A 27,809-nucleotide genomic window follows, 5' to 3' on the forward strand; every position below is an offset into this window, starting at 1 on the left:
AGTGGTCATACTCAAATGGCAGGTTGGTGCATTGGCTATCGGGTGAGTGTCTCTGGTAGCGATATTTCCAGTGTTGGGAAATCCATACTTAGCAAATACAACAACCAATAATGTTATCGCTTTATTATATCGAATTTCTCCCACCGCTAGCATTGCCGAAAATCAAATCTGAATCTCAACAGTAAAAAGGAAGCGACAAAGTGTAGTTTAAAGTGAGAAAAAAGTGTTAACTAAGAGGAGTGATAAACGAGCGATTAAGGTAAAGATAAAAAGAGATTCTTTAAAAACAAATAACTGTTTGGGGGATGAAAAAACTCATGACAACAAGTTGATTGCGGTGAATGTATCTGTGTGTGCTTGGGTTGCGTGTGTGTGTGCGTGCTGATCGGTTTTCGTTTTGTTGCTGACCTTCGCCGATCGTAAATGAGTAAAAATCGAATCCGAAAAACAAAAGCCGCTTGAACTCTTCCAATGTCAAAAACTTCATGCAGAAAACACCAGTAATTGTGCGGAAATGCAAAAGTAAAAAGCCAATCAAATAAGTGGCACACAATACATAAAAGGTTTTTTTTGTACTTTTTGCGCGCGCTTTCTCTGTAAATCTATTACTTAACAGCTGTTCTCTCTCTCTCTCTCTTTCAAAAATATAAACTAAATTTTTACTTTCTTTTTTCCGGCTTTTTGTTTTTGCTTTTGCTATTACGCTTAATCTGACAATGCGTGCGTGTGTGTGTGTATACCGTTATGTACCCGCAACCTGTTTCCATTCTTATGAGAATTCCAATCAGAGTCTTTCACTTTCCGTTGTTTGTAGGCGCAAAAAAAACAAAAACAAGGTCAGTCGCTGTTTAATACATATGCTTAAATGCTATATCTATTAAAGAGAGAGCCTTAATTTGTTCTGTTTTCACGCTCAATTTCGCACAAGTACAGTTTGTTATTTTGCAAGACCTGCGAACAAGAATGGGCAGGCAAAAGAGAGGGAGAAGCAACAGCAGGCGTCGCTTACACACACGCACACTCTCTCATTTACATTCCCATTTACACACAGTCACATTTGCGGCTTGCAATTTGTTTTGATTGCAACAACAACAGCGACCTAGTTTAATTTGGGTTTTTTTTTCGTATGCCGCTTTAATTCGGCACGTAGACCGCCTTACGCACACACCTGTGCCTGTGTAAATGTAAAACATGTTGGGGCCTTTTTTCGGCCACTTTCGCCGAACGGAAAAGTGGAAGAAGAAAGAATGCAAGCAAAACAACAACAAAGCCAAAGCCAGCAGAACATTTACAGTGTTGTAAAGCAGAGCGGTCAGTCGGAGTTGCCACCTAGGGTCTTACATATGTGTGGCTGGTCACGTATTACAGAAATACAATCAAACTAAGTGGGGAAAAAGGGGGAGAAAAAGAGAGCCACAAAAGCGTGTGGGTGCTGCAATAAAAACGCTATAAATAGCCGTAAGAAGACTCAACAGCTGCGCTGCACGTTTTCAGCCTTATCTTTATCACTCTTTGTGCAAACAAAGAAAGAATATCAACAAAAGAGCGTGTTAAAATGTAGCGATGAATATTTGCATATTTATGTTTCTCGATTTGCATTCTTTTGTTGTTTTTGTTATCAGGTGGCAACCCTGCGGGCAACAGCGGTCCTGCAGGCAGTGGCGTATGCAAAGTTCATTTTCTGGGGGTCATATTAAATAGATCAATACATAACATTTCATATTTCAATCTTGTTCATATAAAGGCACATATTTAAATATGTTTCATTGTTTGCTTTTTTGGTAACCCCCTTTAGCTGCGCCCCTGGCTGTAATGTTTCTTCTCTTTCTTTCACAACCGGAATTTTTCGCTGTTGCTTTTGCTGCGCGCATTCTCACGTACACACACGCACCGGGCGCGCGTGCGAGCGAGACGGCAATGCTCAGCTGCTCGCGTTATCACTGCATTCGCTTTGGTCACCATTTCGTACATGCGTCGATTTTTCGTCAGTGTTCCTCGCGTGCAGACGCGTTTTCGTTTTTCTCGCCGCTTTCCTTTGAATTTTAAATAAAATACAGTGCTTTGGTTTTTGCAACGCGATATAAACAGAAGTGTGTGCTCATTAAAGGTAAATCTTTATGAATTCGTGGCAAAATGTGCTAATAATAGAAAAGTTGTACAATTTAGCCGCATTTTCACCACATCTCCAAAAAGAGAAGTGAATTGCGAGACAACTACACATGCATACACAAGCCGGTGCATGAAATACACACGCTCACACAAGCACACACTCACAGAAATGCCACAAAAGTGGCTTTTTTGAAATCAGTGTCCCCAAAAAAGCAATGAAAAAAACGCAATGAAACGAAATAAAGAAATAACAACATATCAACGCACCTGGAAGAAGAAGAAACAGCGGCTCTCTTTTTCTTGCAGCTTTGTTGTTGCTCTTGCGTGTGTGTGTTGTAGAGAGGGGGAGTTGTAAAACGCATACAAAGGCAACGAATGAGCGCGTTTTTGAGTGTTCCTTTTTTGGCGCTTTGTTTATCAAGTCAAGTTTCCCCCTGCTCCCCAGCAAAAAAAAAAAAACAAAGTTGCACTCGCTCATTTACACACAAACAGAAGAAGTATTGCCAGGCAACACAAAAAAAATTGCGCTTGTAATTGTGAGGCGCGCGCGTGGCTTAGCCTATGGCCATCTCGCTCGCACACCCCCCATTGATCCCCCGGTTTTTGTATTGGTTTTGTTGTTGTTCTACAGTGGCTGTGTATTTAAAACATGTTTGCTAAATTTAATTAACACTGCCCTGGAAATAAACCACTTGCTACGCTCCGCTGATAAGATATTTAAGCATTTCGTTTTGTTGTTTTCCCCTGCGCTTCGAATGTGGCGAAAATTCAAAATGTCGCGCGGACTGGTTTTTTTTCATGTTGGTTTGTGGTTTTTCAATAGCATTTTTTTTTATCAAGACTGTGCAAGTACAAGTGTCAAAAAATCTGACAAGCTGTCAAATAAGTTGAATCGCTTTTCAACACTGCTGAGCAGGAATGTTCATAGATAAATTAAAGTCGTTCATCAACACTTAGTTCAAACAATTAAAAAAGTGACTTATGTATTTTGTATCTTCATTTAATAATTACCAATTTTCTAACATAATTTCCCATCTTTATTTTCCAGCACAAATGCAGCCAACTACAGTGAAGCCTGGGCAATGGATGTTGGCAATGCAAGCGCTCGTAACAAAGAACGCAAACGGAATGTCCACGCACAAATAACATCAGCACAACTACAGTGATCACCGCAGCACATACCAAACACACAAACATTTAAAAACAAAAACGTTTCAAACAAACACTTCAAAAATCAAACATTTAAAGCGTACAAAATTAAAAAGCTAGCGACAAAAAACAAAAAAAGAAACCCCCCATTAGTCACAGTAAAACTTGTGTAATTATCACCCGAAAACAAACGTAACGCCATGTTCAATTTCCATAAACCACGCGTCTACCGCTCCGCGGATGGCTGCTGCATTTGCCGTGCCAAATCGAGTAGTTCCCGGTTCACCGCCTCCCGGAAGTACGAGAAGGAGTCGATGCAGTGCTTCAATCTCCACGAGCCGCGAAACGGAGAGATCTGCAACGCCTGCGTCCTCCTGGTCAAGCGCTACAAGCGTCTGCCTATCGGGAGCAAGCGCCACTGGGGTCATGTGAGTATTATGGAATAGGATATACTATTTGTACTATTACTATTTGTAATCAAAAGAAATTTGCTTGTACATCTTTAAATATCTATTCAAAATCTCACTATTACATTTTTTTATAATACATATAAATTAATTTGTATCTGAACAATAATTTTCATTGCGAAATGTATGAATTTAGTTCGGTTTTGAAATATCACATATGTAGGAGAGAAAAAAAATTTAACTGTTCATTAACACCGCTGTAAATAAGTAATATTCGCAGTTAAATCAATAAAGGGCCGGTTTCTCCAGTCCCTGACAAAGTCCCTCATAGCTATCTGTTCGAAAAACTTTAAAACAGATAAACTTTTCTTAAAAGTAATCGATTTTCTCGACTCCCTAAATTTATCGGAAGGAGAAACAATGACAGCTTGCTGTTAGTCACAAGATTGTGTTGTAAAACGTCAACACAGGGCTGCTTTGATGCAATACATCAGCTTCTTAAAATCAGCTGTCATTTGATAGAGTCGAGTCCTGTCAAAGTTGGATTGAAGCTCAAGAAAACCAAATTTCCTTAGCAAGGGACCTTTAACAAATAAACAGGTATTCTTAATTAAATATTGTGGAGCTCTTTAAAACCAAGTTGTATTTAATTTTGTTATGAAATAGAAAGCCTGAAGTACTCTCGCATCGAACTAAACCTTTTCTTTGCACTTTGCAGGTGGTGGATGCCCGTGCTGGACCCGGAACGAAATCCATGGCTAAACAAAAGAAGCGCGACAACGCAGAGGCGGCGGAGGGCAAGGGCCCCAATGGCAGTGCCAACTCATTCCTGCCCGAAAAATTCGCTAAGATCTTCAAGAAGAATCGCAAGGGCAAGGCCACAACAGCTTCGGCACAGTCTGGAGCAGCAGCAGCCGCATCAACATCGGTTTCCGGTGTTCTAAATCGTCCCAGCAGCACTTCACCTACCTCTGAGCATCAGCCTAGCGATTCCAACGAGAGCTACGACGATGAGCAGATGCCGCCGAGACTGATGGTATCCCCCGGAGCTCCCTATCAAACTCGCAAGCGTACGGCGGCCGCTGCCCTGGCTATTTCCGCCGACTCGGAGGCCAGCAAGCGCCCGAAGTTGACCGGGAGCAACCGACGTCGTGAGATGGCACCGCAAAAAAATCGTCGGGCCGTCGACAATGTGCCCTTTTTCGAGGAGAGCGATCTCGTACGCCTGGAGGTCTGTTGCGGTGTGGTCTTCCAGAGCCTGTCCCTCGGCAACTGTTGCTACATCATCGATCCGGATCTGTACAAACCGTGCGAGATGCACCAGCGTCTGCGCCACCAACAGCTGCAGCTGAAGCTCAAGCAGCAGCAGCAGCAACTCGAGCTACCGGTGGAGGCCACAAATCCCATTCCCATCGCACAGGCCATCTCTACTCAAGTTAAAAGCCAGGGGCCAAAGACGGGGCCACTCAAGAAGCACCATATGTACTTCAAGCGTCAGTCGCAGGCATTTCCGGAGAGTGATACCCCTAGCATAAGTCCAATTCCATTGAGCAAGACTGAAACTGAAACAGAGACACTGTCGTCGTCGAAGCCACATTCCAATCTGTCGCTGAACCAGAAGCCCACCGAACAGTCCCAACCGGCGACCGAAAACCAAACCCAAACCGTTTCCGTGGGCGCTGCCTCGCCCTCGTCGCTGTCCAATTGCTCCACCTCATCCTCGGTGGCCAACAAGTTCAACGACAACTCCTCGGATTCGGGATTCGATGAGCATGTGCTGGAGCGCAAGTCTGTCAGTCCACCAACGGTAGGTGTTCTCCCTATTTATATTTAATGAGTTTGTGACTAAGTCTCTTCTATTTACCTATACAGCAAGATGAGTGGAAACTGCGTGGAGCAATTGTTGGTGGCAGGCAGCTAATCCTGGCCAGCGGTCTTCCTCTGGCTGGTCAGCCGCAGAATCTGGTGCTGGCTGGCAACGAGTTTACGGCACGCATTGTGCAGCAGCGCGAAACCGGAGACGGAGCTCCGGTAGCAGGAGCAGCAACAGCAGCAGCAGGAGGAGCACCTGTCAAAATCAACGTACTCGGCGGATCTCAGGGCAATGGCAATATAATGCGGGCAATATTCAATAGCGCGAACAGCATTCAACACGAGAACGGGGTGACCACCATACTGCCAGCCTCCTCATTGGCGGCCACCAATCAAACTGCCGCCATGAACGCCATTGCGCCCAGCACGGTGACCATAACGCCGTCATCGGTGGGCAAGAAGGTGGCGGTGCCCCCGAGTCCCAAGTTTATACTGCTGAAGCCGGCCAAATTTGTGGGCCAAGCGGGAGCAGCAGTGGCGGCGGCCACTTCGGCGGAGCCACCTGCTCCTCATCCTCCTCCAGAAGCCAAAATCGTATAAGCGAACGAAAACGAAAGAGAGAGAGATAGAGATAGATAGGAGATGCCTAGCGTCTCGCAGGGAGTTTTCCCCCTGTTACATTTGTTATACTTCAATCTACCTATTTAATGGCTACAGAAAGTCAACCTCCCTCCCATCAAATTATTATTTTTTTTTTGTACTTTTTATTTTATTATCTCAACGTTTGAGGAAGAGTGTTCCCCACACACACGCGTATTTATTCTAAGTTGTGCCCCCAAAGCAGTGCATAGTGTACATAAACAACACGGTTTACTTGTATCCATATATCTCCCCTACAAATGTTCTTTGTAGAATACTCAGCCGAAGCAGCAGCTCCCATTTCATTTAGGGTAGTATTTAACACTTGAGAAACACCTTAACTTAGACGTTACTTTATGTAAATACGTTTTAAGCCAGCATAATGACTTGTTTTTGTCTAGTTGCCCAACTAAGTCAACGTGTCTGCCCCAATCCCTCCATTGCCATGTTGAGCGGTATTGTCAAATGGATTGCAGAACGGAGAGCAGTTTTGGAAGCGACTTTCGTAGTAGTTGGACGTGTAGTAGTTCAGTGCCCTAGTAGTTTGTAGTTGAACACAAAGTTTGCTCTTTTCCGGCGAGGCTGGAAAAACATAGCCTTTAGCGTGGCGAAAGAGCGAGCAAAACCACCCAAAACACACAGAAACATACAAATTGTAGCCTTAGGAATGCCTAAACAAACAAACAAACAAGAAACACAAGAAAAAGAAACCAATGTGTGTTAAAAGAAAATGTTTTTTTATTTCAAATACAAATACAAATAAAATATTTGGAACTATATTAAATGATCTTTACTCTTGGTATTTTAAATATTCGAAAAGTGGGGAAATAAATCTCTTATTTATGTATATACTTTATTTGATATTAATTTGCATTCCCACAACATACAAAATTCGGAATTTCGTTACAAATACTAAACATTTCTTATGGTCTTTGTGCTTTCCCAGCAACATATCCGTAAAATCAATCTATGTACAAAACGCTAATTTATTTGGCAATTGAATTGTGCATATGGATTATATTGATGCAGATGCAGCCCTACAGGCTGTAATAGAACTCCTGGGCGTCCAGATACAGGGCGATGCCCACCCAGACGAGGGTGTTCCATGTGGCCTCCAGCAGGAGCATGAAATGGGTGTTCATCTCCCCGATCCTCCAGTGCCAGGGTAGCATTTTGTGCATCACCGAGTGGCCCACATACATCACGATGGCATTCATGCCGCACTCGGTGAAGGGATAGCCCGACCAGCTCCACGTCTCCCGCACATCGATGAAGTAGTAGAGCAGCGACAGGATCACCAGGGCCAAACTCACAGTCACACAGACGAAGGACAACGACCAGAGGTTCTTGTTCACGGGAATGGCGCCTCCTTCACGCGAAAATCCACTCAGTGCACCGCCAATGAGGCCCAGCAGAATGGCCAGGATTATCCAGCGACGGATCCTCGACTGCCAGGTGGGATGCACCAGCAGGGTTACGCCCGCAAAGGCCCCCAGGAGCACCTGCACCACGCTCAGGATGCAGCCTGTAAATGATTAAATTACGGGTTAGTCAGGGAGTTAACTACTCATTTCTTAAGATAACGTTGTAAACGTTGCAGCGGTATCAAAAAAGTTTAGATATTTTATGACTAAAACTAAAAATGCAATATATTTCAATGGAATAAATCTTTTCCCTCGTTTTCTCAGTTTACCGCGAATTCTTTAGATTCAAGTTGTTTTAATAGGATTTTCTTCTAGCCAGCTGCTGCATCGTTTACAGCCAACCCTAAGGGTCCCAACTCACCGAAAACACCCTCCGGATCGAAAGCTGTGGAGTCGTAGACATACTTGGCCGTGGGATGTTGGAAGATGTGCGCATTGCCCAGCACCTGAAGGTCCGCATAACCGGCCGCACCACCAATACAGTTCGGATGGGCATTGTAATCGTGCTTGCCACCCGGTCCCAGATAACCACGCGGACATCCCGGCACTCGGAGGCCAAAGGTCAGGCCCAAATAGGTGGCCACCAGGGCCAGCAGCACGGCCAACTCGCCGCTAAAAAGACACACATCGTGCACGGCCCGCTGCCACGATCTTTGCGGACTTATGGGCTCCCTGCGGCAGCACAACGTATGCAGTACACCGACCACCAGAAAGGCCACTCCGAATCGCTGCAGGACGCCCATGAGACGCAGCTTCTCCAGATTAGGGCCACTCATCGAGTTCAGACACAAGCCAATGGCAAAGAGTTTGATGGATCGCCACACGATGCGCAGACAAATGCCGGCCTTGCTGCTGCCGCGCGAAAGTTGAGATTTCACGGAGAGCGGTATGCACACGCCCATTATCCAGAGGAACGAGGGAAAGACCACGTCGGCCAGGTGCAGGCCGTTCCAGGCTGCGTGCTCGATCCAGGTGTAGCCGCCACCGCCACTGTTCACAAAGATCATCAGAACGATCGAAAGGCTGTGGGGAGAAGAGATCCGAGTTAGTTTGGGAATAACACATAGGGAATTGTTCTTATCATAAAGAAAAAGATTTTTACACTATGGAAGTAGCCGATTGATAATCCCTTTTTTCAAATAAAATAAAATAAAAAAGCTGTTTCGCGAATTCTTCAGAACAGCCACACTACCATTGAAATAGGTTTATAAGCTTTCATTAGGTGTCTTAGAGTACCTTTGTTAGAAACTATAGGAAAACATTGGGTACTATTTCCAAGTTAAGATCATTAACAATATGATCATATAGAATACATAACAATGGTCTTTAGGATTGCCTTATACAGAAATCAGAAGTTTAAATGACTATTAGGGTACTATCTCAAGATGCAAGTTTCTCAATGGTTTATAATCCTATTTGTACTTTTCAGTACTATCTTAAGACGTGACTTTTCCAAGGCTAGTGATTCCATTTTTATAAATCTGCTATCTACCACAGAGCATTTCAGAATCATTTCTCATTACAAGCTCTTGAAACACAAAGTTATCTGAGTTTTCCATGGGCAGTGGCCCTGCTTAACCCAAGGCTGTGCCCGGGGATCCCCCGTTTTACCCGCGGAAGGTGTCCAGGCTGCGGAGTCGCTTCCTTTGGGTGGCTTTGGTGGCGGCTTCTCCGATGCTGTCGGCGGCAGCGGTGGCCTCGTCATAGCGATAGCAACGCCAGGCGCAGCTCACTAGTTTCAGGGCGATTAGCAGGGCGGCAACCAGCACGAAAACGGCGAGGAAAGCTGCGGGAAATAATAGGGTATTAGCGATAAGTAATACAATACATTGGAATATCTGGAGTGGCACGGTCAAGTGCATGGGGGCACTTGGGGATTACGGATTAGGGAATGCGGATTATGGAGCGCACTCACCATAATTAATGGGTACACCCGGCTTGTCCACCGCAAAGGCACAGGTCCCATTCGCTTGGAGGGTCAGGTTGTAGACGCCGAATTCCTGCAGATCGGTGCGACGCAGCCAACAGAGCGACGAGCTGCGGGGAAATCGAATACAAATTATTAATTAAACTTGAAAAGAACAGGTGTAATGGCAATTGGCATGCATTGCTAAGCAGTTTCGCTTAAACTAGTTAACACACATACGCAAATTATAAGATATACAGTGGTGAATGGCTGTGGCTAACTTGGAAAGGGTCACATTTAATAATAAGCAATAAATCATAAAGGAAAACTAATTTTTAAGTTGTATCAAAACAAGACAATTGTTAATTTTCGATTAAATTCATATTTTTATATTGATAAAAATGTATTACAATTTAATTAGGGGTATTTTTAATTTTCAAAACAACGGATAAATATAGGTTTCAGTAAAAGAACCGTGATAAAAATATGAATATCTTATATTTTAAATAAACATAACTTTCAGTGAAACCCCATGATATAATATTATTTGAATATGTATAGATCCATTTACTATGGATATTACTTAGGAAAAAAGAGATGTACATATAATACTCATGTTCCTTGTTGGAAATATTTTAAACTTGTATTACATAAGTGAACATTTTTGGGATCACTGTATCTTTGAAATATTACCATGTCTTTCAGTTCAAAACTTTGTTATTGACCACTCACGTTTGACCTCAGTTAGTGGCCACTGTACCTGCGACCCTGCCTTTGTTTTCTGTCGCCGCAGCCAGTGCCCACTGTACGGTGATACAGTGATACTTACACATTGTCGTAGGCATAGTGACCCTGATCGTGTTCGTATATTTTGAAATTCAGCCCAAATGCCGAACTCAAACGTAACGGTTCATCGACGCCGGCAGCGACGTCGGCAGCGGGCAGAGCTTTCACTTTGGTGTACGGACACTGCGAATCAAAATCCAAATAAAATGGAATCAATAAATTGAAAGTGAAACCGATTGCGCGATTGTTATAATCATTACATATTACATATATTATTTATTACCGTGTAACATTCGTCGGACAGCGAGTACAGGTGGCTCTCCCTATCGAGCTCCGATCGCAGGTACAGGTAGAACTGGTCGACGGACAGCGCGCGCATGTCCAAATCCCGCCATTTCGGCTCGGTATATTCCACAAAAAGTGACATTTTACGCCTATTTCATATAGTTTTCTTTGTTGCGCTCGCTTTTCATTCACATTTGCGAATTGCAATTGCAATTGCCAAATTGCATCCAACGCACACACACACACACGCACGACGAGCGACTAACTTAAACTAAACTTAAATGCGCTCGATTTTCAACCATCCCAAGCGTTTTTTATTTCGAATCGCCACAAAATAACAAAACAATTTCGAGTGCGCAATAAAAACAAAATCGCAAGTGCCAATAGCAACAACAACACAGCAAACAGAAGCAGTAGCAGCAACAACAATGCGACAATAAACAGTAACATCGGCTGGGCGTTGCCACATTTCAGCTGGGCGAGCGTTGCCAGATGGCGCGCGTTCAATATTCGAAATTAGCTTAATGGCAATAGGGTTAAATAAATAAATATATTTAAATACATTAAACTTTAATGATTCAAGCGTTACATGGAAATTAATAACATTTGAATATATTTATTTATGTGTTGGTAAAATCACCAATAGGTTAGTTATCGTTAACAATTCTAAGTATTTAGCTAGTTATTTATTTAATTTTTGTTTGACTTATGTCATGTTTTTCTAATAAAATTTCAATAAATTGTGATTAAATAAATAAATAAATTGAAAAGGTTTAATTTCTATGCTGTGATAACATTAAACTTTAACGATTAAAACATAGTTTCCAAACTAATAACATTTGAATATATTTATTTATGTGTTGGTATAATCACCAGTTGATTAATTAATGCTAACAATTCTACGTATTGTTAGTTATTTATTTAATTTCTGATTGACATAAACATGTTTTTCAAATAAAATCACAATGAAAAACATTTCCAATAGGAATTGCGCATAATCGTGGCAGCTGTTTACAAAGTAGGGTAGTCTGGCAACGCTGTTATTCTAAGCGTTTTCAACTGTTGCTTGGCTTATAAAAAGCAATTAAATAGTAGAGACTATATGCTTAGGGTAAATAATTCACTAATAAATACTCCCTTACTAAGGGCATACAGACATTAAATTCCTTTTTTTGGTATATATTTAGCAACAGCCAATTGGGGGCGTTGCACTCGGCGCGGTGTGGCAACGCCATCAGCTGTTTTTGCATTCCGCTGCCACAAAACAAAATTAAATTGTTGCTGATGAATTGGATTTCCGGAACTTGGAGTGATTTGCTCTGATTTGTGAACCTGGGAACGGATCACCGGCTATGGGCAGCACGCGGGAGCGGGAAAGGGAGAGTCGCCTGTGCGCCGTCACCTTCTTTGCGAGGCTGCATCCTGGCGACGTCTGCGGCAGCAACGGCCTGCCCCTCACGCCCAACTCGATTGCGATCCTGGGCAGGGCCCAGAAACTGAAGGAGCTGCAGGACGAGCACCTCTGCCAGTACCTGGATGTGATCCGCGGCAAGCACGGTGGGTTCTGTGGTCCCGGGCAGCGCTGGATCCGGTCTAGATAAGCCTAAGCCCCAAACAGCATCCAAAATCAACAAAAACCACCCATTATTTATTTTTCCATTTGGGTTTAGCCCTTTAGTTACACTAAAAAACTATAATATCTCAAGTTTTCTTTTATTTTCAATTCACATGATCAAAATATCATAGCAAAATTGTATAGATATGTAGTCATAATACCGGGAGGCCCTGGATCCGGTCTAGATAAGTCTAAGCCCCAAACAGCAAATCAACAAAAACCACCCATTAATTATTTTTCCATATGGGTTTAGCCCATTAGTTAAACCAAAAACTACAATTTCTCAAATTTTGTTTTATTTTCAAATCACATGATCACGGTTGGTTCCGGGAGGCCCTGGATCAGGTCTAGAAAAGTCTAAAGCCCAAACAGCATCGAAAAGTATCCAAAACCACCCATTAATTCTAATTCCTAAAGAGATTAGACCATTAATTTAAACAAAAAATCTATAATATCTCAAGTTTTCTTTTAATGTCTTCAATAACTAATTATAAATATCAATATAAATTCTACAGATACTACTATTACCCTAAATAAGTATAAAATCCCATATTACTTTAAATAACCTTAAAACTTATTATCAAACTCCCACTATTTCTAAGGTTTAGCCCTACTGATAGTTATAAAATTGTCTTATTGTCTTCAAAAACACATAATAATTCAGAACAAAGACTGTATAATAAGATCGTTTATAAATTCCGCCCAAACTTCTATAAGTTTCTAAAACCCTTGCAGATTACTAGAATGTAATGTATGTTCGTTTAACCGCTAGTTAATCCCAAACCCACTCTTTTCAGAACGCACCATTGTGGTTTCGGAGTACCTGGGCCTGTCCTTGGAGGACTATGTCAAGCGTCATCCTCCGCTGGCCATTGCCCAGATCCTGCGGATCTTCTACCAAGTGGCGTGCGGCATTAATGTGCTGAGTCAGCATCATTTGGTGGCCCACAACCTGGAGCCCAAGCACGTCCTCATCTCCAGAGATGGTCTGCGGGTGAAACTCTTCAACTACGGGCTGCACCACATGACCAAGGGCGGCGCCTATGTGCCCTTTCCCATTGGCAATATTCGATATATGGCACCCGAACGACTGCTCGGCCTGAATGGCAATGTCAAGAGCGATGTGTGGTCCCTGGCCATGATGGTGGTGGAGCTAGTGTTCCAGATCGAACTGTGGCCCAAGCTGAAACTCTCGAATGTGGTTAGGAAAATCCTGGCCTTTGGCAGGAGCAACGGAGTGCTGGAGAAGATTGCGCGGGAGCATCAGTGCCACGAACGCTACGCGGAAATGGACACGAACCTGCGACAGCTGCTGGAAAGCTGTCTGAGTGTCCTGCCGAAAAGGAGACCGCTGCCGGCGGAGCTCCTGAGTCATCCGATTTTCGAAACAGTTCTTACCGATTTGAAGAAGGAGAAGCTGCCAGTTTTGGGCGAGGGAGCCGAGCATGTACCCCTACTCCTGCGATGTCCCCTGTCGCAAATCTACCATCTGTGGCAACTGGCCGGCGGCGATGTCCAAGCGGAGCTGAAAAAGGAGGGTCTCATCCGCAGTGAGGCGCCCATTTTGGGTCTGCCGCAGATAGTTCGCCTGAACGGCGCCAGCGTTTGCCCTGGTCGAAGTCAGGCGCAGCTCATGGACGACCGGGTGGTGCCGCTGCGCCTGAAGGCACTGCTCCAGCGACTGAGTCGCTTGCCAGCCGGAATCTACTTTCCCCTGCTCCACTCGCCGCGCTTTCCCGCCCACTTTGCCCGCGAGCTGCAGGAACTGCCGCTGGTGATCCGCGAAAGGGACATCGAGTATCAGTTTCAGCGGGTGCGTCTGTTCACGCGCCTTCTCCAGGGCTATCCGCACACATCGGAACAGCTGCGGCGCGAGGCGGCCGTGGATGTGCCACCGCTGTTGAGGGGTCCCATTTGGGCTGCCCTCCTGGAGGTGGTGCCCAATGGGAGCTACGCCAAAATTGACAAGTTCACGTCCACAAGCACGGATCGGCAGATCGAGGTCGATATACCGCGCTGTCATCAGTACGATGAGCTGCTCTCCTCGCCGGATGGCCATCGAAAGCTGAGGCGGCTGCTCAAGGCCTGGGTCACCGCCCATCCGCAGTATGTCTACTGGCAGGGATTGGACTCGCTGACGGCGCCGTTTCTCTATCTCAACTTTAACGACGAAGGTGGGTGTTGGGTTTTCCTTATAGAGTCTCATGTTGTTAACCCTTTTCCTTCTCTCCCTTAGAGCTGGCTTTTCTCAGCCTATTCAAGTTCATTCCAAAGTATCTGCAGTGGTTCTTTCTCAAGGACAATTCGGCGGTGATCAAGGAGTACCTGAGCAAGTTCTCCCAGCTGACTGCCTTTCATGAGCCGCTCCTCGCTCGGCATTTGGCCAGCATTAGTTTTATACCCGAGCTATTTGCCATTCCCTGGTTCCTCACCATGTTCTCCCGTGAGTTTTGATTCAATCTGAGTTTCCTGGCCTTAAGTAATGTGCAATGTATTTTACAGATGTTTTCCCGCTGCACAAGATCCTGCATTTGTGGGACAAGCTCATGCTGGGCGACAGTTCGTATCCGCTGTTCATTGGCATCGCCATATTGCGCCAGCTGAGGAGCACACTGCTTACCTCCGGTTTCAACGAGTGCATCCTGCTCTTCTCGGATCTGCCGGACATCGTGATGGATGGCTGTGTGCTGGAGTCCCAGAAGATGTACGAGGCCACTCCAAAGAGTATTACCCATCGTCAGCACGCACTGCGTCTCCAGCCGCCACAGGCATTGGTGGGTAACAAGCGCAGCCATGGGATAACCTGTATTACAATCTATATTACTTTCCAGGACATTGGCGTGGCGGACGTGGAGTTGAAGCACCTGCAGCAGGAGCAATGTCCGCGGATCAGCGCCAAGGATGTGCAATTCCTGCTGGACCACTCGCCGGCGGAGCTGGCTCTCGTGGATCTGCGCAGTGTGGTGGAGTTTGGACGCGTGCATGTGCCACATAGCATCAACATTCCCTTCGCCACCGTCCAGTTGGGTGACCAGCGACTAGAGGCCCTGCAGGTGCCCCATTTGGAGTCGCTGCTTCGTGGCAGAATCGTGGTCTGCGTGAGCAACATTCACCAGCACTCCGTGGAGGTGGGTGCTCGCTTGACCAGTGGGATAGCCGTTATTAATCCTTTGCCTTCCTTGCCGTTGCAGTTCTCGCACTTCCTGGTGGCCTGCGGCGTCCAGCGCACCTGCATCCTTCACAAGGGATTCAACGTCCTGCACTCCATCGAGCCAAATATACTCATCTCGAATTGAGCCCCGACCCGCTGATCGTTTCTCGTTGGCCTCATCGCTTCTGCTCGTCTAGCCTAAGCTCAATGTAAATTTATTATCTTTTTTAAATGGAATGTATTTGCAAATAAATTATATATATATGTATTATATATAACTGATCGATTGTGCTACTAATGAACTCAAAATCGTATAAAAAACTGATGTTTTCAAGGAACCACACCACCATTTAAAAAACAACTTTCGTTATACTTAACTTGTTTCCTTTCTTTAGGTTGCTTCTTTTTTGTAATGATTTATTAAAAAAAAATAAAAACACTTAAACTAATGCTTAACATAAATACATACCAAATTTAATCGAATTTCTGTTTGTTACTTCTTGTTTTTGTTGCTTTTCTCTATGCATAATTACTTTTAATTGTAGGTAATTTGTATTTGCTTTCTGATTTTTTCAACATTTTTATTTCTGTTTCGCTGTGCCTTTGCATTACATTAAAATGTTAATTTTAATTCGATTTAAGTTCCAGATTTCTCAACCTGACCTCATGTATATATAATATATGTATATAAAGATGTGGGCGTTTATGTGCATATTTGTTAGTCCGTTGTGTTTTTGTCTGTCCATCTGGTGCTGCTTTTTGTTTCTAAATGTTATACATAGCTGTTTAACTTTCGATTTTTTTAAGGGGCCATTTGGTGTGTCTATTGCTTTGGCTGGAAAATTTAAGACAGGGAAAAAAAAGAGGAGACAGACACCAAACTGAACCAGCAGCTTGCCGCCGACTCTAAATTCGGGATGTTCTGGAAATCTCTATGCCGATCTCAAAACTAGTTTTTTTTGTCGAAGTTGAGTGGTGACACTGGAAAATATTTTTTTCAAATTCAATCATGGTTTCAATGTATTTGAATACAATTTTATGTGGGAATTAACATATTTTACGAGTAAACTCATATAATAAGGGGTGGCGCAGACTTCCGAAACACCTTCGAAAATATTATTTAACTGCGGTTCCTTAATCAGAAATATTTATGTCAAGTCACAAACAGTATAAAGTTTAAATATATCAGTATATCAGTTGCAACATATACAAAAGTATTTTTCAAAGTTGTTATAAAACAGAATTTATGAAACCAAATATTTGTAAAAGTAAAAATGTAAATAAACTTTACAGTGGCTATAGTTACTATAGCACTATTTTGTTTGTAAACATTCTACTCAATCTCTCAATCTACTTCGATTGCAAAGGTTTTCGATTTCGGCGTTGGAGAACCTTTGGTTCTTACCAATTTCACTTGTATAAATATTTTGAAAAATAATACGAGTGAAATTAAAGTAAGTAAATACATTTTTCTCATGCATTGGTAAAGTAAAAAAAGTTTAGCATTTGCTTGTTGAAAGTCCTAAACTTGACAAGAATATATTTTTAATATCTCAACTCAGACAGTAAAACCTATTCAGAGATCTCTAGGCATTTCCGAACCATCCGCAATATCATATTTCATGGTATTTCGCGTGTGTTTGTTGGTTGAATGTGATGCTACTTTGGCTATGGCTATGCTAATCAGGGATTTTAGCAGCTGATCGTTCGGGGCTTAAGCTAAGAGAGACCTTTCCATCCTAAACTAGCCTACTTAGTGGGTATGAAGCGCGCCTTGACCGCCTGACCCATCGGCAGGTGCAGCAGTTGCTGCTGCGCCTGCTGTTGCTGCTGCGCCTGCTGCTGTTGCGCCTGCTGCTGCTGCTGCGCCTGCTGCTGTGCCGCCTGTTGCTGCATGTGTGTGATCTGCTGCTGGAGGGACAGACCGCTGACACTGCTGATATGCTGGCTGCTGTGGAGCGGTTCGTTGATCTCGATCTTGATGGCCGTGGCGGCCAGCGCCGCTGTGGCCTTGTTCTTGTTCTTCGGCGGACGCCCACCTGTTGAAGGAACCAATATTTAATTAGACTTTGACTTTTGAATAAGCTTTGGAGCAATGGAAGGATCAGAACTTACGCTGCCCCGTCGTGTGTTGCAGGGACAACGGCTGGCCGATCATGGCCAGCGGCTGTTGCAGCGAGCCCGTCTTCTTGGAGCGCTTGGGTGGCGGCAGTTCGTGGTGGGCATGGTTGGTGAGCAGGTGCTTGGACAGGTGCTGGCGCACCGCAAAGGACTCGGCACAGTTGGCCACCGGGCAGGAGAGGTAGCGACCCTCCACATGGCGCTGCACGTGCTTCTTTAGCAGCGACTCCTGATTGAAGCTGCTCGGGCAGATGTCGCACTTGAACTTGAACTCGTCGTGCATCTTGAGGTGCTGGTCGAGGTGCGCCTGCTGCAGGAACTTCTCGTCGCACTTGTCGCACTCGTACGGAAAGGCCAGGCCGTGGGTCTTCATGTGCGTGTGCAGCTGCGACTGCAGCTTGAAGTTCTTCTCCGGACAGCGGGGACAGTAGTAGCCGGTGACCCCGGCGTGCGCCTGCAGGTGCTGGTTCAGCGAGGTCACCTGCGTGAACTTCTTGTTGCACACGTTGCAGCAGTACTGCTGCACCTTGTGGTGCGACTTCATGTGGTTGTTCAGATTCGTCACCTGCAATAGAGTGCATTTATTATTTTTCATATTTCAGGAAATAAACTTTTAAAAAGTCAAAAATTGTAGGCTTATAAAATTACTTCAGTATTTTAATCAAATTTCAAATTGACTACACGTAACTATTACTTTAATAGATAATTGTTTTTTATTACAGAAATCAAGAAATTAACCTTTAATATGCCACAAATATAGGCTAATTACGTTTATCTAGTATTATGTATATTCAAATTATACATTGACTACACATAATTATTTAAGATATTATAAAAGACATTTACTTTAAAAAACTTCTCATTTGGCGACTTAAGCCCAAAATAATATACTTTTCATGTTAATAATTTTGAATATTCGGCCCTACAAACTAATATGACTTTAGTTAGTTAGTTATTTTTTTTATATGATTTTCTAAATATCCTTAACTATGTTCAAATAATATTTGTATTATTTTTGGTATTTTTTTACATACAATATAACATCCCACAAAATGTTATTACTTATACCTAACTTTAACTACGATTTTAAAAATAATTCGAATACCTATGAGCCCACTTTACTAGAAAGAAATCTATTATCAAAGATATTTATGGAGATATCCACCACCTTAAAGAACAAGAGTTAAAAGAAGGTCTTGAGCTTACCTGGGCGAAACTGCGACCGCACTCCGGTTCATTGCAGACGAAGGGTCGTTCTCCAGTGTGAAGTCGGCGGTGATTGTTCAGATTGGTGATCTGCGTAAAGGTCTTTCCACAGTCCACGCACTGATATGGCCGATCGTTCGTGTGAATGCGTTCGTGGTTCCGCAAGTTGGCCGCCTGCGTGAAGCCTGCCGAAGAAATTCCAAAGATTATTAAAGGATTACAACTAGAAGATATAGATGGTATATGGATACCCACCTTTGTGGCAGTAGGTGCACACAAACTTACGCTCCGCCGAGTGATTTCGTATGTGCGTCATGAGCGAGGATTTGCGCGAGAAAGTTTTGTTGCATAGCGGGCAGGAGCCCTCCTCGTTGAATATCAGATCCACCTTGAACAAATAAATGGAGCATCAGTTGAGAACGGTGGCTTTTCGTATGGGGGACAATTGCGACTGTAACCCACAGTGTTGTCAGCTTTATAAAGCTTCTGTTCGTGCCAAATTTATGCGGAAAAAAATATTTACCATCGAATTTGTATACACAACTTTGATACTCTCTTATTACTTTGATCTAAAAAAACAAAAGTCTCTAAAGGCTGCTTTCCCGTCCACTTGTTTAACTAAAAGCAGGTTCTTAACCCTACATATTCATACATTTTGTAGGTTTAAAACATAGTTTTCATGTAAAATACGAATGTGAGGAGGGACCTTTAAATGGAAACCTAAAAATAATAAGCCCTAATATAAGTTTTAACACAAAAAAACATTTTTTTAAAGAAAACTTTTTTAAAATTGACTGTAAAACGGTTTTAGAAGTGTAGATACTGTGACCTCAAGATATCTTATTCAAATTTCGTTTTAAAAAATCTAGTTTTGGAATAGCTGTACCCTTTATAAATCACTTTTCCAGGTACATATAGAAATAAACATAGGTATATATATAACTGGCGGTAAAATAGCTAAATAGACAACACTCCGGCACTATCCCCCTCCCACTCCCACTTACGCTCAACAAGCTGGCGGCCAAAAGAACGGATTGCAAATTCCCGTGCGAATTCAGTTTGTTTATTGGGGAATTACTCAAATTATACTTAATATTTTTCACTATTTTTATTTGTTGTTATTCTTTGGTTTTTTTTTTTGCCTTTTGTTTTTTGCGTGCCACGCACACCCACACACCAAAAGCGTCAACTGAAAATGAATTTTTTCCGCTTTACACAGCGCACAAAAACGCCGAGATACGCCGACTTCTACGTCGACGTCGGCAGAGCAGATATTAATGGAAAAAGAAGCACAAAATATATGTGTATATATACATATATATAAATATAAAGGAAAACAAGAAAATGAGCAGTGCGAAATGTAGCAGGTGGAACTGCAAATACTCTGCAATTTTTCTAATTTTTTGTGAAAAACATTTTTTTTCTCTTAGTAAATTAAGATGGCATAACATTTTGCAAAAGCTTCACATTGAAATAATAATGATAAAAATCTTTATAGTTTTGAAATAATAGAAATGCTAAAATAAGAAAAATGTGCAAACTTGTTTTCTGAAAATAAAATAGGGAAACCTACAATAAATTAAATTTTATAACTGCATCTTTTTTACAAACAAATTAGAAACTTAAATAAAAATAAAATTTCGATAAAGAAATAACAAGAAAGTAAAAAAATGTTCCAGGATCCCTAGTATTCGAACCCAATTTTTGTTGTGCTCAATTTTAGAAAAAGGGTATTCCGCACATTCGACTTTACCCGTTCTAAATTTTATTTATACTTTTTTTTTTGCAATTCTCTGTTGCATGATGGAAAAAGAAAGGCAACAAGAACATGCAAAGAAACGGCGAAATAAGAAGCGAAGAAGAAAAAGCAGCAGCTATGAATGTGCAGTAAGTATGTATGTATTTATGTATTCCTTTTGTGAGTGGGGGAGTAGTAAAAAAAGAGAGAAAATAGCACAACAATAATAAACAAGTGCAGTAGAAGGAGCAGGAGTCGAATTCCCTGGGGAGTGCCCCCAAAGGAGATGGGGCCTTTAAGCCCCCGTAATTGGAATACATCGAAAGGGGCTCACAATGCAGGCAGTAATTATCAAATTTAAATTCATATTTCATAAGGTAATTTCATTAATTGGAGTATTACTATAATAGTTGCTAAAAGCTTTAGTTCATATTTCGAAAAATTATGCACCCATAATAGATCTACGTAGAAAGTAATGTTTAGCAAACCCAATATGGGAAATGACATATGTGGGTGGAAGTAATTTAGTAAAATTAGAAGAAATAATCTATTTCAACCCGATAATTGTTCGGGTAATACAAGTCTTGCTAATTATAAAATCAAAATTTAGGTCATGCAACAGTGCCAATACATATTTACATACATATATGGAAGTTACAATAAGATCTCGGCTAAAACCTATTAAAATCCTAGTCAAAATAAACTTGCAGGCAGTAAATAAAACCTTTTCTTCGAGTAACAGGTAAAATACATGTTTTTAATTAGATGTTTGCAAATCAAAAACTTTAGGAATAGTTTTTAATTGAGTATCCTAGTACGTACTATCCTTATGTTCCTATCCCTCGGTCATTTTTAACACTGTCCTTCAAAATAAACTTGCAGGGAGTTAATAAAATCCTTTTTTCGAGTAACAGGTAAAATAAATATTTTATATTAGATGTTTGCAAATCAAAAACTTTAGGAATAGTTTTTAATTGAGTAACCCCTAGTACCTATTATCTTTATCTTCCTAACCCATCGGTCATTTTTAACACTGTCCTTAACTATGACACTTCTATTTCACTTCTCCGCAATTAATGTGCTGCATCTTGATGGCTTTCTAAACAATGCGTTTGCTGCATCTGCCTTGCTATGACATTTTCAACACTGTCCATTGTATGTTTCGACCCTCTCCAACTCCTTGAAGTACGACTTTCTCCACACTTTATTTACCGCACACAGCCTTTCTCAAGAAAGGACTTAAGTCTTCGGAATTCAAAAACTTTTAGAATAGTTTTTAATTGAGTGTCCTAGTACCTATTATCTTTATCTTTCTATCCCTCGGTCATTTTTAGCACTGTCCTTAAGGACTTCTCGACAATTAATGTGCTGCATCTTGATGACTTTCTAAACACTGCGTTTGCTGCATCTGCCTTGCTATGGCATTTTCAACACTGTCCATTGTATGTTTCGACCCTCTCCAACTCTTTGAAGTACGACTTTCTCCACACTTTATTTACCGCACACTTGCATGCCCAAGAAAGGACTTACGTCTTCGGAGTCGTCCTGCGACTGTAGGTTCTCGGAAGAACTGGATGATTGCATTTGCTGTTGCTGCTGCTGCTGCTGCTGTTGCGAGTTTGGATGCTGCTGCTGCGGGTTCTGGTGCTGCTGCGCGATGGCGTCGCTGTCGCTGGAGGAGGCCGTCGATGAGGAGGTGGCCGCCGCCGCTGCGGAGGCGGCGACTGCGGCCGAGGCAGAGGCAGCGACGGCGGCAGCGGCTGCCGCCGACTGATGGAAGTTGGAATTATTTGTCAACTGCTCCGAGCAGCGGACGCACGTGGGTATGCTATAGCCGGGCACTTGGAATAACTGTAAGACAGGACGACAGGAATGGGAATTAATATGCGTTTCCAATTGGAGTTCTTGATCGAGAGAAGAAATGCTCTTTACTTATTGTGGCAACTCAACCTCATTTCAACCTCACCCCCTTCTGCCTCTACCTTTCTCTTTTCCACCAACTAGAAATAACAGACAAGAAGATAAACACGCACACACACACGCTCACATGGAGAACAAAAAAGAAAGAAAAGAAACTACAATAAAAGCAACAACAGCGTGTGTTGTTGTTTTCATTTCATGTTTTTTTTTTCTTTGGTACAACGTTTTGTTATTCTTTCGCTTTTTGTTTTGTTTTGCCGCCGCTCTGCCAGCAATCGAGGCAGAGGCGTCCGCGCAAAAAGGGGTTATTTTAGTAATTTATTTAAAGACATTGAAAAACAACTATTTTGCTATTTATACTTTATTTATATAAATGTATACAATTAAACCCTTGCTGTTAAATTTGATTTTACTTTACTTATTTTGCCCCTATTTGACAGCAAAAACAAAGTAAAATTCCTTAAAACCACTAAAAGCTAAAATTATCAGTAATACCAGTTCTAGTAAAAGTCCCAAATTCTTAAGAACCTTTTTTAAGACTAACATTTTTAATATTGAATATTTAATAATATTATATCTTATTTACTGAAACCCCTTGAAACTAAGCCCCCGTGCAGCCACTGACATTTGGCTGCCTTGGCGCAATTTCTGTCATTTTGTTTTATTATGTATTTCTTTTTGTGTGCTTCATGGAAGGCGGGGTGCGGAGGGGCCGAAAAAGGGGGACTCGAAGGGGCAGGGGCAGGGGCAGGGAAGGTTGAAAAGGAGTCAAAGTGAAAAGCGAGCGGCAAGCGTAAGCAAAATGTAAAAATAATATTTTTTCAAGTTGTCGGCTTGAACAACTTTCGGGCTGAGTTGGCTAAAAATAAAAATTGTTCAGCAATAGTTTGGGGTCGCATATGTGAGTGTGCGTGTGTGTGTGTGTGTGTATTTGTTATTTCAATGTGTGTATGGGAAAGGGGGGCAATGCGCGCGCTTTTCAACCCCCACCCCCTCCGCCCCCTGCGCACAATAACAGTAGCGCAAATTCATTTGTTTAAACTCCCAAAAAAAAAAAAAACAAGAAAAAAATCAATAGAAATAACAAAGTGTATATACCTAAGTCATATGTGTATATATCATATTTTTTTCCTGTTAACATACCGTTGCCGTTTGGAAGCACAATCTACAGATGGTGTCCATTATAACCGTAAATCGGGAAGAAGTCGAAAAGGAGGAGAAGGAGAAGGAAGAATATGCACTTTGTTGTTGTTGTTCCTCCGAGTCCCCCCTGCAGTCGTTGTTGTTGTTATTGTGGTCCTTCTCCCTCGCAGTTTACCGCTATCTTTACCGGTTAGCATTCAGCTCCTACTTTTTTTTTCTCTTCTATTATTTTGTTCGGTTTTTTTTTGTATTTTTTTGTTTTATACAATTTGTTAGAACTAGACAATCGGTTTGTTCGAATTATTTTTTGTTATTTGTGTTGGCCTTTAGATTTCTGTGATCACTTTAAGGCATACAATAATGGCAAAAACAAAAAAAATTATATATAAATTTGATTTATACAAAATTTTCGTTGTACACACACACACGCGCGTTGTTTATGTTTGCCTTGCACTTGCACAAACACACATATATGCGGCGCTCTTGTTGTTGTTGCTGCGCCGATTTTCTCCTTTTTTTTGCTGCTTAATTCCTTTGCCCTTTTTTTTGGCGTAGTTACACGTGAAAAAAAAACAAACTAGCGCGTTCGAATGCGTTTTTTTTTGTATTTTACAATTCACGACGAAGTAGTGTCCGTCGTCTTTTTTTTTTGGGGCCCGATGTTATTGTTGCGCAGTGTGCGTGTGCCGTGTGTGTGTATGTGTGGGGGAAAAAAGGAATACGAGTAGATTGCGCGGTTGCTATAGTGGTGCTGCTCTAACGCACAGGTTGTCATATGAATGGTGCTCCCCAACTGTCTTATCGATATTTCAATCGATACTTGTAGTCGTGAGCAAGGCGGAAAAGGTAATCGTTTTCAAATAATGCAAATCGAATAGTTATTTGCCTTATAAAAATTGAGTTTATAGTTGTGAATCTATATAAACATAAACAAATTAAACTCAATTTATTGTTATGACAAGTATTCTGTCAACTTTGTTTTTTTTTAACATTAGCTGGGCGCGCAATTTGATTTTCCTAAAAAAGGTCAAGTATTTCTATTGCGTTTTGATTTGGAAAATATAATAAAATATTTTTAGCCTTTTATTTTGTTTAAATTAGTTTTTATTTCAATAGTTGTTTTACAGATTTTACAAGTAGCTTACTTAAACAATCAAAATATTACAAAATAATAAAAAACAACAAAATTTCACAGATCTTTTTCAATTTGGAATAAAATTTGAAAATGACAAACAAACGAAACTCACAATAATTAACCACAATATAGTAAAGGGTGACTACAGATTATAAATACTTTAAGTTGATAGACTTCATGAAGTACTGCCTTATAAAGCCACAAAAACACAAATTAAATTATATTTGAAAATTGTAAATAAAATGGCTCTTTTCTAGGACGACTCAATTTAAATACAGTACACAAAGGTCCAGAAAATCAAGTTAAAGACCAGGAAGGACAGGGGGAAAACGAATCTAGCCCGGCTATCTATCCACATGGCGATTTCCTGTGGCGTTAGTGTGGTCCAGCCACTCAGGTCGATCTCCTCCTGGTGCGATCCGCTTTCGGGTCGATTATTGTTGGTCAAAGTCTGAGTGCTGGTTGCTGCACTGATGGCACCCGTGGACCCGGCTGTTCCCATTGAGCCAAAGGCACTCTCCACGAAGTTAACATCCATCTTCTGTATTTCTCCCCTGGTCCTCTGCTGATCCAGAACTTGTCCCTCCTTAATTGTGGTGATTGGCAGATTGACGGTTAGGTAGTTATTAAAGCTAGCACCGCCCAGGGAGCCAGTGTCGGCGGCCTTTTGCAGGGCAGTTCCCGAAAACGATTTAGATCTGGCGTGACTGCGTCGCCTCAGCAGATTCGGTGATAGCGTGGACTTGAGGATGTGTTTACTATTCAGTTTCTTGACGGGCACACTCTTCTTGCGCCGCCAAATCGTGTTGACAAAGGCAAACTCCACCATGCTGCCGAATATGAAGATGGTGCAGCCCAGGAACCACACCTCCGAGACCTTGATATAGCTCACTTTCGGCAGCGTTTTGCCCTGGGCCGAGGCCAGAGTTATAAAGGTCAGCAGAGTGCTGGTGCCCAGGGTGATTCTGGGCGGAGCCTGGTCCGCCTGCAGCCAGAAGGATACCCAGGAAATGGCCACAATCAGCATGGAGGGCAGGAAGTAGTCCATCAAATAGAAGCCCACCACGCGAGTCAGATGAACGGTGAAGCTGAGGGAGCTGTAGTTGCCGGCAAAGGCTCCGTGCCGTAGGTCACTCAAATCGGCATTGATCACAGTCTCATTCGACCAGGATCGCTGCAGCACAAACTCGGTGAGATGCAGGGCTCCATCGTAGGTTATCGGACGCTTCTGCTCCCAGTGGAGCACCAGTTCCGAGGTATTGTACATCCAACTCTCGAGAACCGTGGAGCAGTGCTGCTCGTCGAATGGGAATTTCTTCAGGTTGAGCCAGCAATAAAGTGTGGCCTTAATTCGGTTCGAGACAATCACGGTGCCATCGGGGGAAATCGAGGTGAGGATGTCCTTCTCCGTGAGACCTGCGAAATATGGCGATTACTAAGTATTAACTACTTAAGGTTTCTTAATATGGAGGTACTAGATGTAAATTTCCAAATTGATTTGTATCTAGACAGATTAAAAAGGTATTTAGAGATGTCGCTGCCAATATATATGGAAAACCCATAGTAACTTGGGAACATTTCAATGAATTTGATATTTCAGGAAACCAATGAAGTTTTCCTGATAACAGGAGGCTATAAAACTTGGGATTTCTAGAGTTAGGGTTATGGCTCTGCAGAACTCACCCAAAATACTGGAATCCCGCTCGTTGGCCAGAAATATGTGCGGCATCCAGAGGGAGTCCCTCAGCTGTTGTTCCCCCAAAATGGGTTGTCTTCTCTTGGGACTTACGTTCCGGAAATTCAGACGCGGATCAAGATATCGCATTTGCAGGAGGGCATAGATCTTAAACTGTAGATCGTGTGCCTCGAGATTTTGCATGAAGTAGATATAGGCGCGCATGTAGACGTCCACAGGTAATCTCTGGCCGGATTCCGAATAGGTAATGGGTCGCTCCAATCGGTCGTATCGACAGCCATGGGTTAAACGATCCAGTAATTGAGTCTGCGACATACTATCCCCATCGGCCAACGTGGGACAATCCTCGTCCAACGCGTGTGCATATAGACAATTGATCAGGATCGATATAATGAGCGACCAGTCCATTATCTCATACGATTTATAAAAAATATGCAAGCAATACAAACTTAAAATTAAAACCACGCCAATAAAATCCTAACGGTTAATTCAAGATGGCGGTGCAGTGTTGCCAGATGCGTTAAAGGTTGAAAATGTTAATGCTTATGCACTCAAAAAATAATTTATATATAAAAAATAAATAATTAAAGAACAAATTTTAAAAATAGGTAAAAAAAAAAAAATGATTTGACTAATATCGGATTTTTCCTTACAATACTGTATGTGAATATTAAAACTTTATAAGATAAATCACTGTTAAACAATACATCTAAACATAAAAACATTCATTAATTAAACTTTTTTGTTTTTTAAAACTGAACATTTTTAATAATAATAATAATAAATTACAACTTTTTTTTCTAATCAATAGTGTAAAGTTTGCGCCTAACAGCCCAATATAAAAGTTAACAGCACAAAATGCAATGTAAAGTAACTTGGCGCCTTACAGCTCGCTGTTACACCAAAAAGCTTATGTAAAAGTGGGCGCCAAATTTGAAATATTCCCCAAGTTAAACACGAACGCCATTAACATCTTTACTCATTTAAGTTTTTATTGATTTTATTTCACTGCTGCACTTGTCATAAATATACAATTGGGTATATTTCAACATTTACAAAGTTACGCAAGTTTCGTTTGTGATTTTTTTTGTTTCGTAGTTTTTTTTTGTAGTTTCAAACATTTATTTAAATTTATGAATTCGAATTCATTGATAATATGTATGCATAGTTTAATTATCCTCTCCTCCATTTTATGCTTATTACAATTACAAAAAAAAAACAATTACCTAGATGTAGTTTTATATATATATATATTTATATATATTTGTGTGTAGCATATTATGTCGTATTAAGTACATATTTTATAATTTTTCTAAGCTTGATTTACGTATAAAATGTGTCTTGATTAGGTATGGGTATTGCGGATTATGTAGTTGCGTTCTGGGGCTCCCTGCTTACACACATAAAAAAGGGGAATTTCTCTATTTATTCAGACATTAAGAAAGTGTAGTTTCGAATATATCGAAAATTGAGAAGAGGGTGTTGTGCGATGACCACATTTATTGACCAGGTATTTGTTGGTAATAATGAAATAGGGAATTTACAATTAAGAACCATTTTAAGTTTT

At 41.8% G+C, this 27,809-nt stretch overlaps 5 protein-coding genes across 7 annotated transcripts; 2 read left to right on the top strand and 3 right to left on the bottom strand.

Annotated features, from left to right (window-relative positions):
• Window positions 1-133: 133 nt before the first annotated feature.
• Window positions 134-6,909, top strand: LOC119556308. Of its 2 annotated transcripts, none has more exons than XM_037868390.1 (4): window positions 134-259; window positions 3,158-3,686; window positions 4,384-5,472; window positions 5,538-6,909. In XM_037868390.1, the coding sequence occupies exons 2-4, from the start codon at window positions 3,459-3,461 to the stop codon at window positions 6,075-6,077; spliced, it is 1,857 nt and encodes a 618-aa protein (XP_037724318.1). In that variant the 5' UTR covers window positions 134-259; window positions 3,158-3,458; the 3' UTR covers window positions 6,078-6,909. The 2 variants fall into 2 exon arrangements, with proteins under 2 accessions (XP_037724318.1, XP_037724319.1); XM_037868391.1 differs by lacking the exon at window positions 134-259 and adding an exon at window positions 1,954-2,107.
• Window positions 6,910-6,944: 35 nt separating this feature from the next.
• LOC119556309 (heparan-alpha-glucosaminide N-acetyltransferase) lies at window positions 6,945-10,934 on the bottom strand. Its single transcript, XM_037868392.1, has 6 exons — window positions 10,516-10,934; window positions 10,276-10,415; window positions 9,456-9,577; window positions 9,152-9,326; window positions 7,902-8,563; window positions 6,945-7,641 (listed from the first exon to the last, which is right to left on the bottom strand). The coding sequence occupies exons 1-6, from the start codon at window positions 10,657-10,659 to the stop codon at window positions 7,154-7,156; spliced, it is 1,731 nt and encodes a 576-aa protein (XP_037724320.1). The 5' UTR covers window positions 10,660-10,934; the 3' UTR covers window positions 6,945-7,153.
• An 810-nt stretch (window positions 10,935-11,744) lies between these two features.
• Window positions 11,745-15,561, top strand: LOC119556217 (TBC domain-containing protein kinase-like protein). The gene is made up of 6 exons (XM_037868201.1): window positions 11,745-12,074; window positions 12,930-14,306; window positions 14,369-14,575; window positions 14,635-14,906; window positions 14,964-15,260; window positions 15,324-15,561. The coding sequence occupies exons 1-6, from the start codon at window positions 11,870-11,872 to the stop codon at window positions 15,426-15,428; spliced, it is 2,463 nt and encodes an 820-aa protein (XP_037724129.1). The 5' UTR covers window positions 11,745-11,869; the 3' UTR covers window positions 15,429-15,561.
• A 95-nt stretch (window positions 15,562-15,656) lies between these two features.
• LOC119556219 (gastrula zinc finger protein XlCGF8.2DB) lies at window positions 15,657-24,097 on the bottom strand. 2 transcript variants are annotated; one of them, XM_037868202.1, is made up of 6 exons: window positions 23,412-24,097; window positions 21,879-22,199; window positions 18,866-18,998; window positions 18,611-18,795; window positions 17,399-17,969; window positions 15,657-17,322 (listed from the first exon to the last, which is right to left on the bottom strand). In XM_037868202.1, the coding sequence occupies exons 1-6, from the start codon at window positions 23,448-23,450 to the stop codon at window positions 17,033-17,035; spliced, it is 1,539 nt and encodes a 512-aa protein (XP_037724130.1). In that variant the 5' UTR covers window positions 23,451-24,097; the 3' UTR covers window positions 15,657-17,032. The 2 variants fall into 2 exon arrangements, with proteins under 2 accessions (XP_037724130.1, XP_037724131.1); XM_037868203.1 differs by lacking the exons at window positions 21,879-22,199; window positions 23,412-24,097 and adding an exon at window positions 19,615-19,785.
• A 395-nt stretch (window positions 24,098-24,492) lies between these two features.
• On the bottom strand, window positions 24,493-26,735 carry LOC119557968 (pH-sensitive chloride channel 2). Its single transcript, XM_037871013.1, has 2 exons — window positions 26,230-26,735; window positions 24,493-25,962 (listed from the first exon to the last, which is right to left on the bottom strand). The coding sequence occupies exons 1-2, from the start codon at window positions 26,648-26,650 to the stop codon at window positions 24,815-24,817; spliced, it is 1,569 nt and encodes a 522-aa protein (XP_037726941.1). The 5' UTR covers window positions 26,651-26,735; the 3' UTR covers window positions 24,493-24,814.
• Between the last annotated feature and the right edge of the window lie 1,074 nt (window positions 26,736-27,809).

This window comes from Drosophila subpulchrella, chromosome X (assembly GCF_014743375.2).
Source record: "Drosophila subpulchrella strain 33 F10 #4 breed RU33 chromosome X, RU_Dsub_v1.1 Primary Assembly, whole genome shotgun sequence".
Classification (NCBI taxonomy): Eukaryota; Metazoa; Arthropoda; class Insecta; order Diptera; family Drosophilidae; genus Drosophila; species Drosophila subpulchrella.

Coding starts and splice junctions, on each gene's coding strand:
- LOC119556308 (XM_037868390.1), top strand. CDS start 3,459: ATGTTCAATTTCCATAAACCACGCGTCTACCGCTCCGCGGATGGCTGC. Junction 3,687..4,383: donor GCAAGCGCCACTGGGGTCAT/GTGAGTATTATG, acceptor TGCACTTTGCAG/GTGGTGGATGCCCGTGCTGG. Junction 5,473..5,537: donor AGTCTGTCAGTCCACCAACG/GTAGGTGTTCTC, acceptor TTACCTATACAG/CAAGATGAGTGGAAACTGCG.
- LOC119556309 (XM_037868392.1), bottom strand. CDS start 10,659: ATGTCACTTTTTGTGGAATATACCGAGCCGAAATGGCGGGATTTGGAC. Junction 9,327..9,455: donor GGGTGTACCCATTAATTATG/GTGAGTGCGCTC, acceptor TATTTCCCGCAG/CTTTCCTCGCCGTTTTCGTG. Junction 8,564..9,151: donor AGCCTGGACACCTTCCGCGG/GTAAAACGGGGG, acceptor TTCTCCCCACAG/CCTTTCGATCGTTCTGATGA.
- LOC119556217 (XM_037868201.1), top strand. CDS start 11,870: ATGGGCAGCACGCGGGAGCGGGAAAGGGAGAGTCGCCTGTGCGCCGTC. Junction 14,576..14,634: donor GTTCCTCACCATGTTCTCCC/GTGAGTTTTGAT, acceptor TGTATTTTACAG/ATGTTTTCCCGCTGCACAAG. Junction 15,261..15,323: donor TTCACCAGCACTCCGTGGAG/GTGGGTGCTCGC, acceptor TTGCCGTTGCAG/TTCTCGCACTTCCTGGTGGC.
- LOC119556219 (XM_037868202.1), bottom strand. CDS start 23,450: ATGGACACCATCTGTAGATTGTGCTTCCAAACGGCAACG. Junction 18,999..21,878: donor CGCAGGACGACTCCGAAGAC/GTAAGTCCTTTC, acceptor TATTTGTTCAAG/GTGGATCTGATATTCAACGA. Junction 17,323..17,398: donor GCAACACACGACGGGGCAGC/GTAAGTTCTGAT, acceptor TTCCTTCAACAG/GTGGGCGTCCGCCGAAGAAC.
- LOC119557968 (XM_037871013.1), bottom strand. CDS start 26,650: ATGGACTGGTCGCTCATTATATCGATCCTGATCAATTGTCTATATGCA. Junction 25,963..26,229: donor GCGGGATTCCAGTATTTTGG/GTGAGTTCTGCA, acceptor CATATTTCGCAG/GTCTCACGGAGAAGGACATC.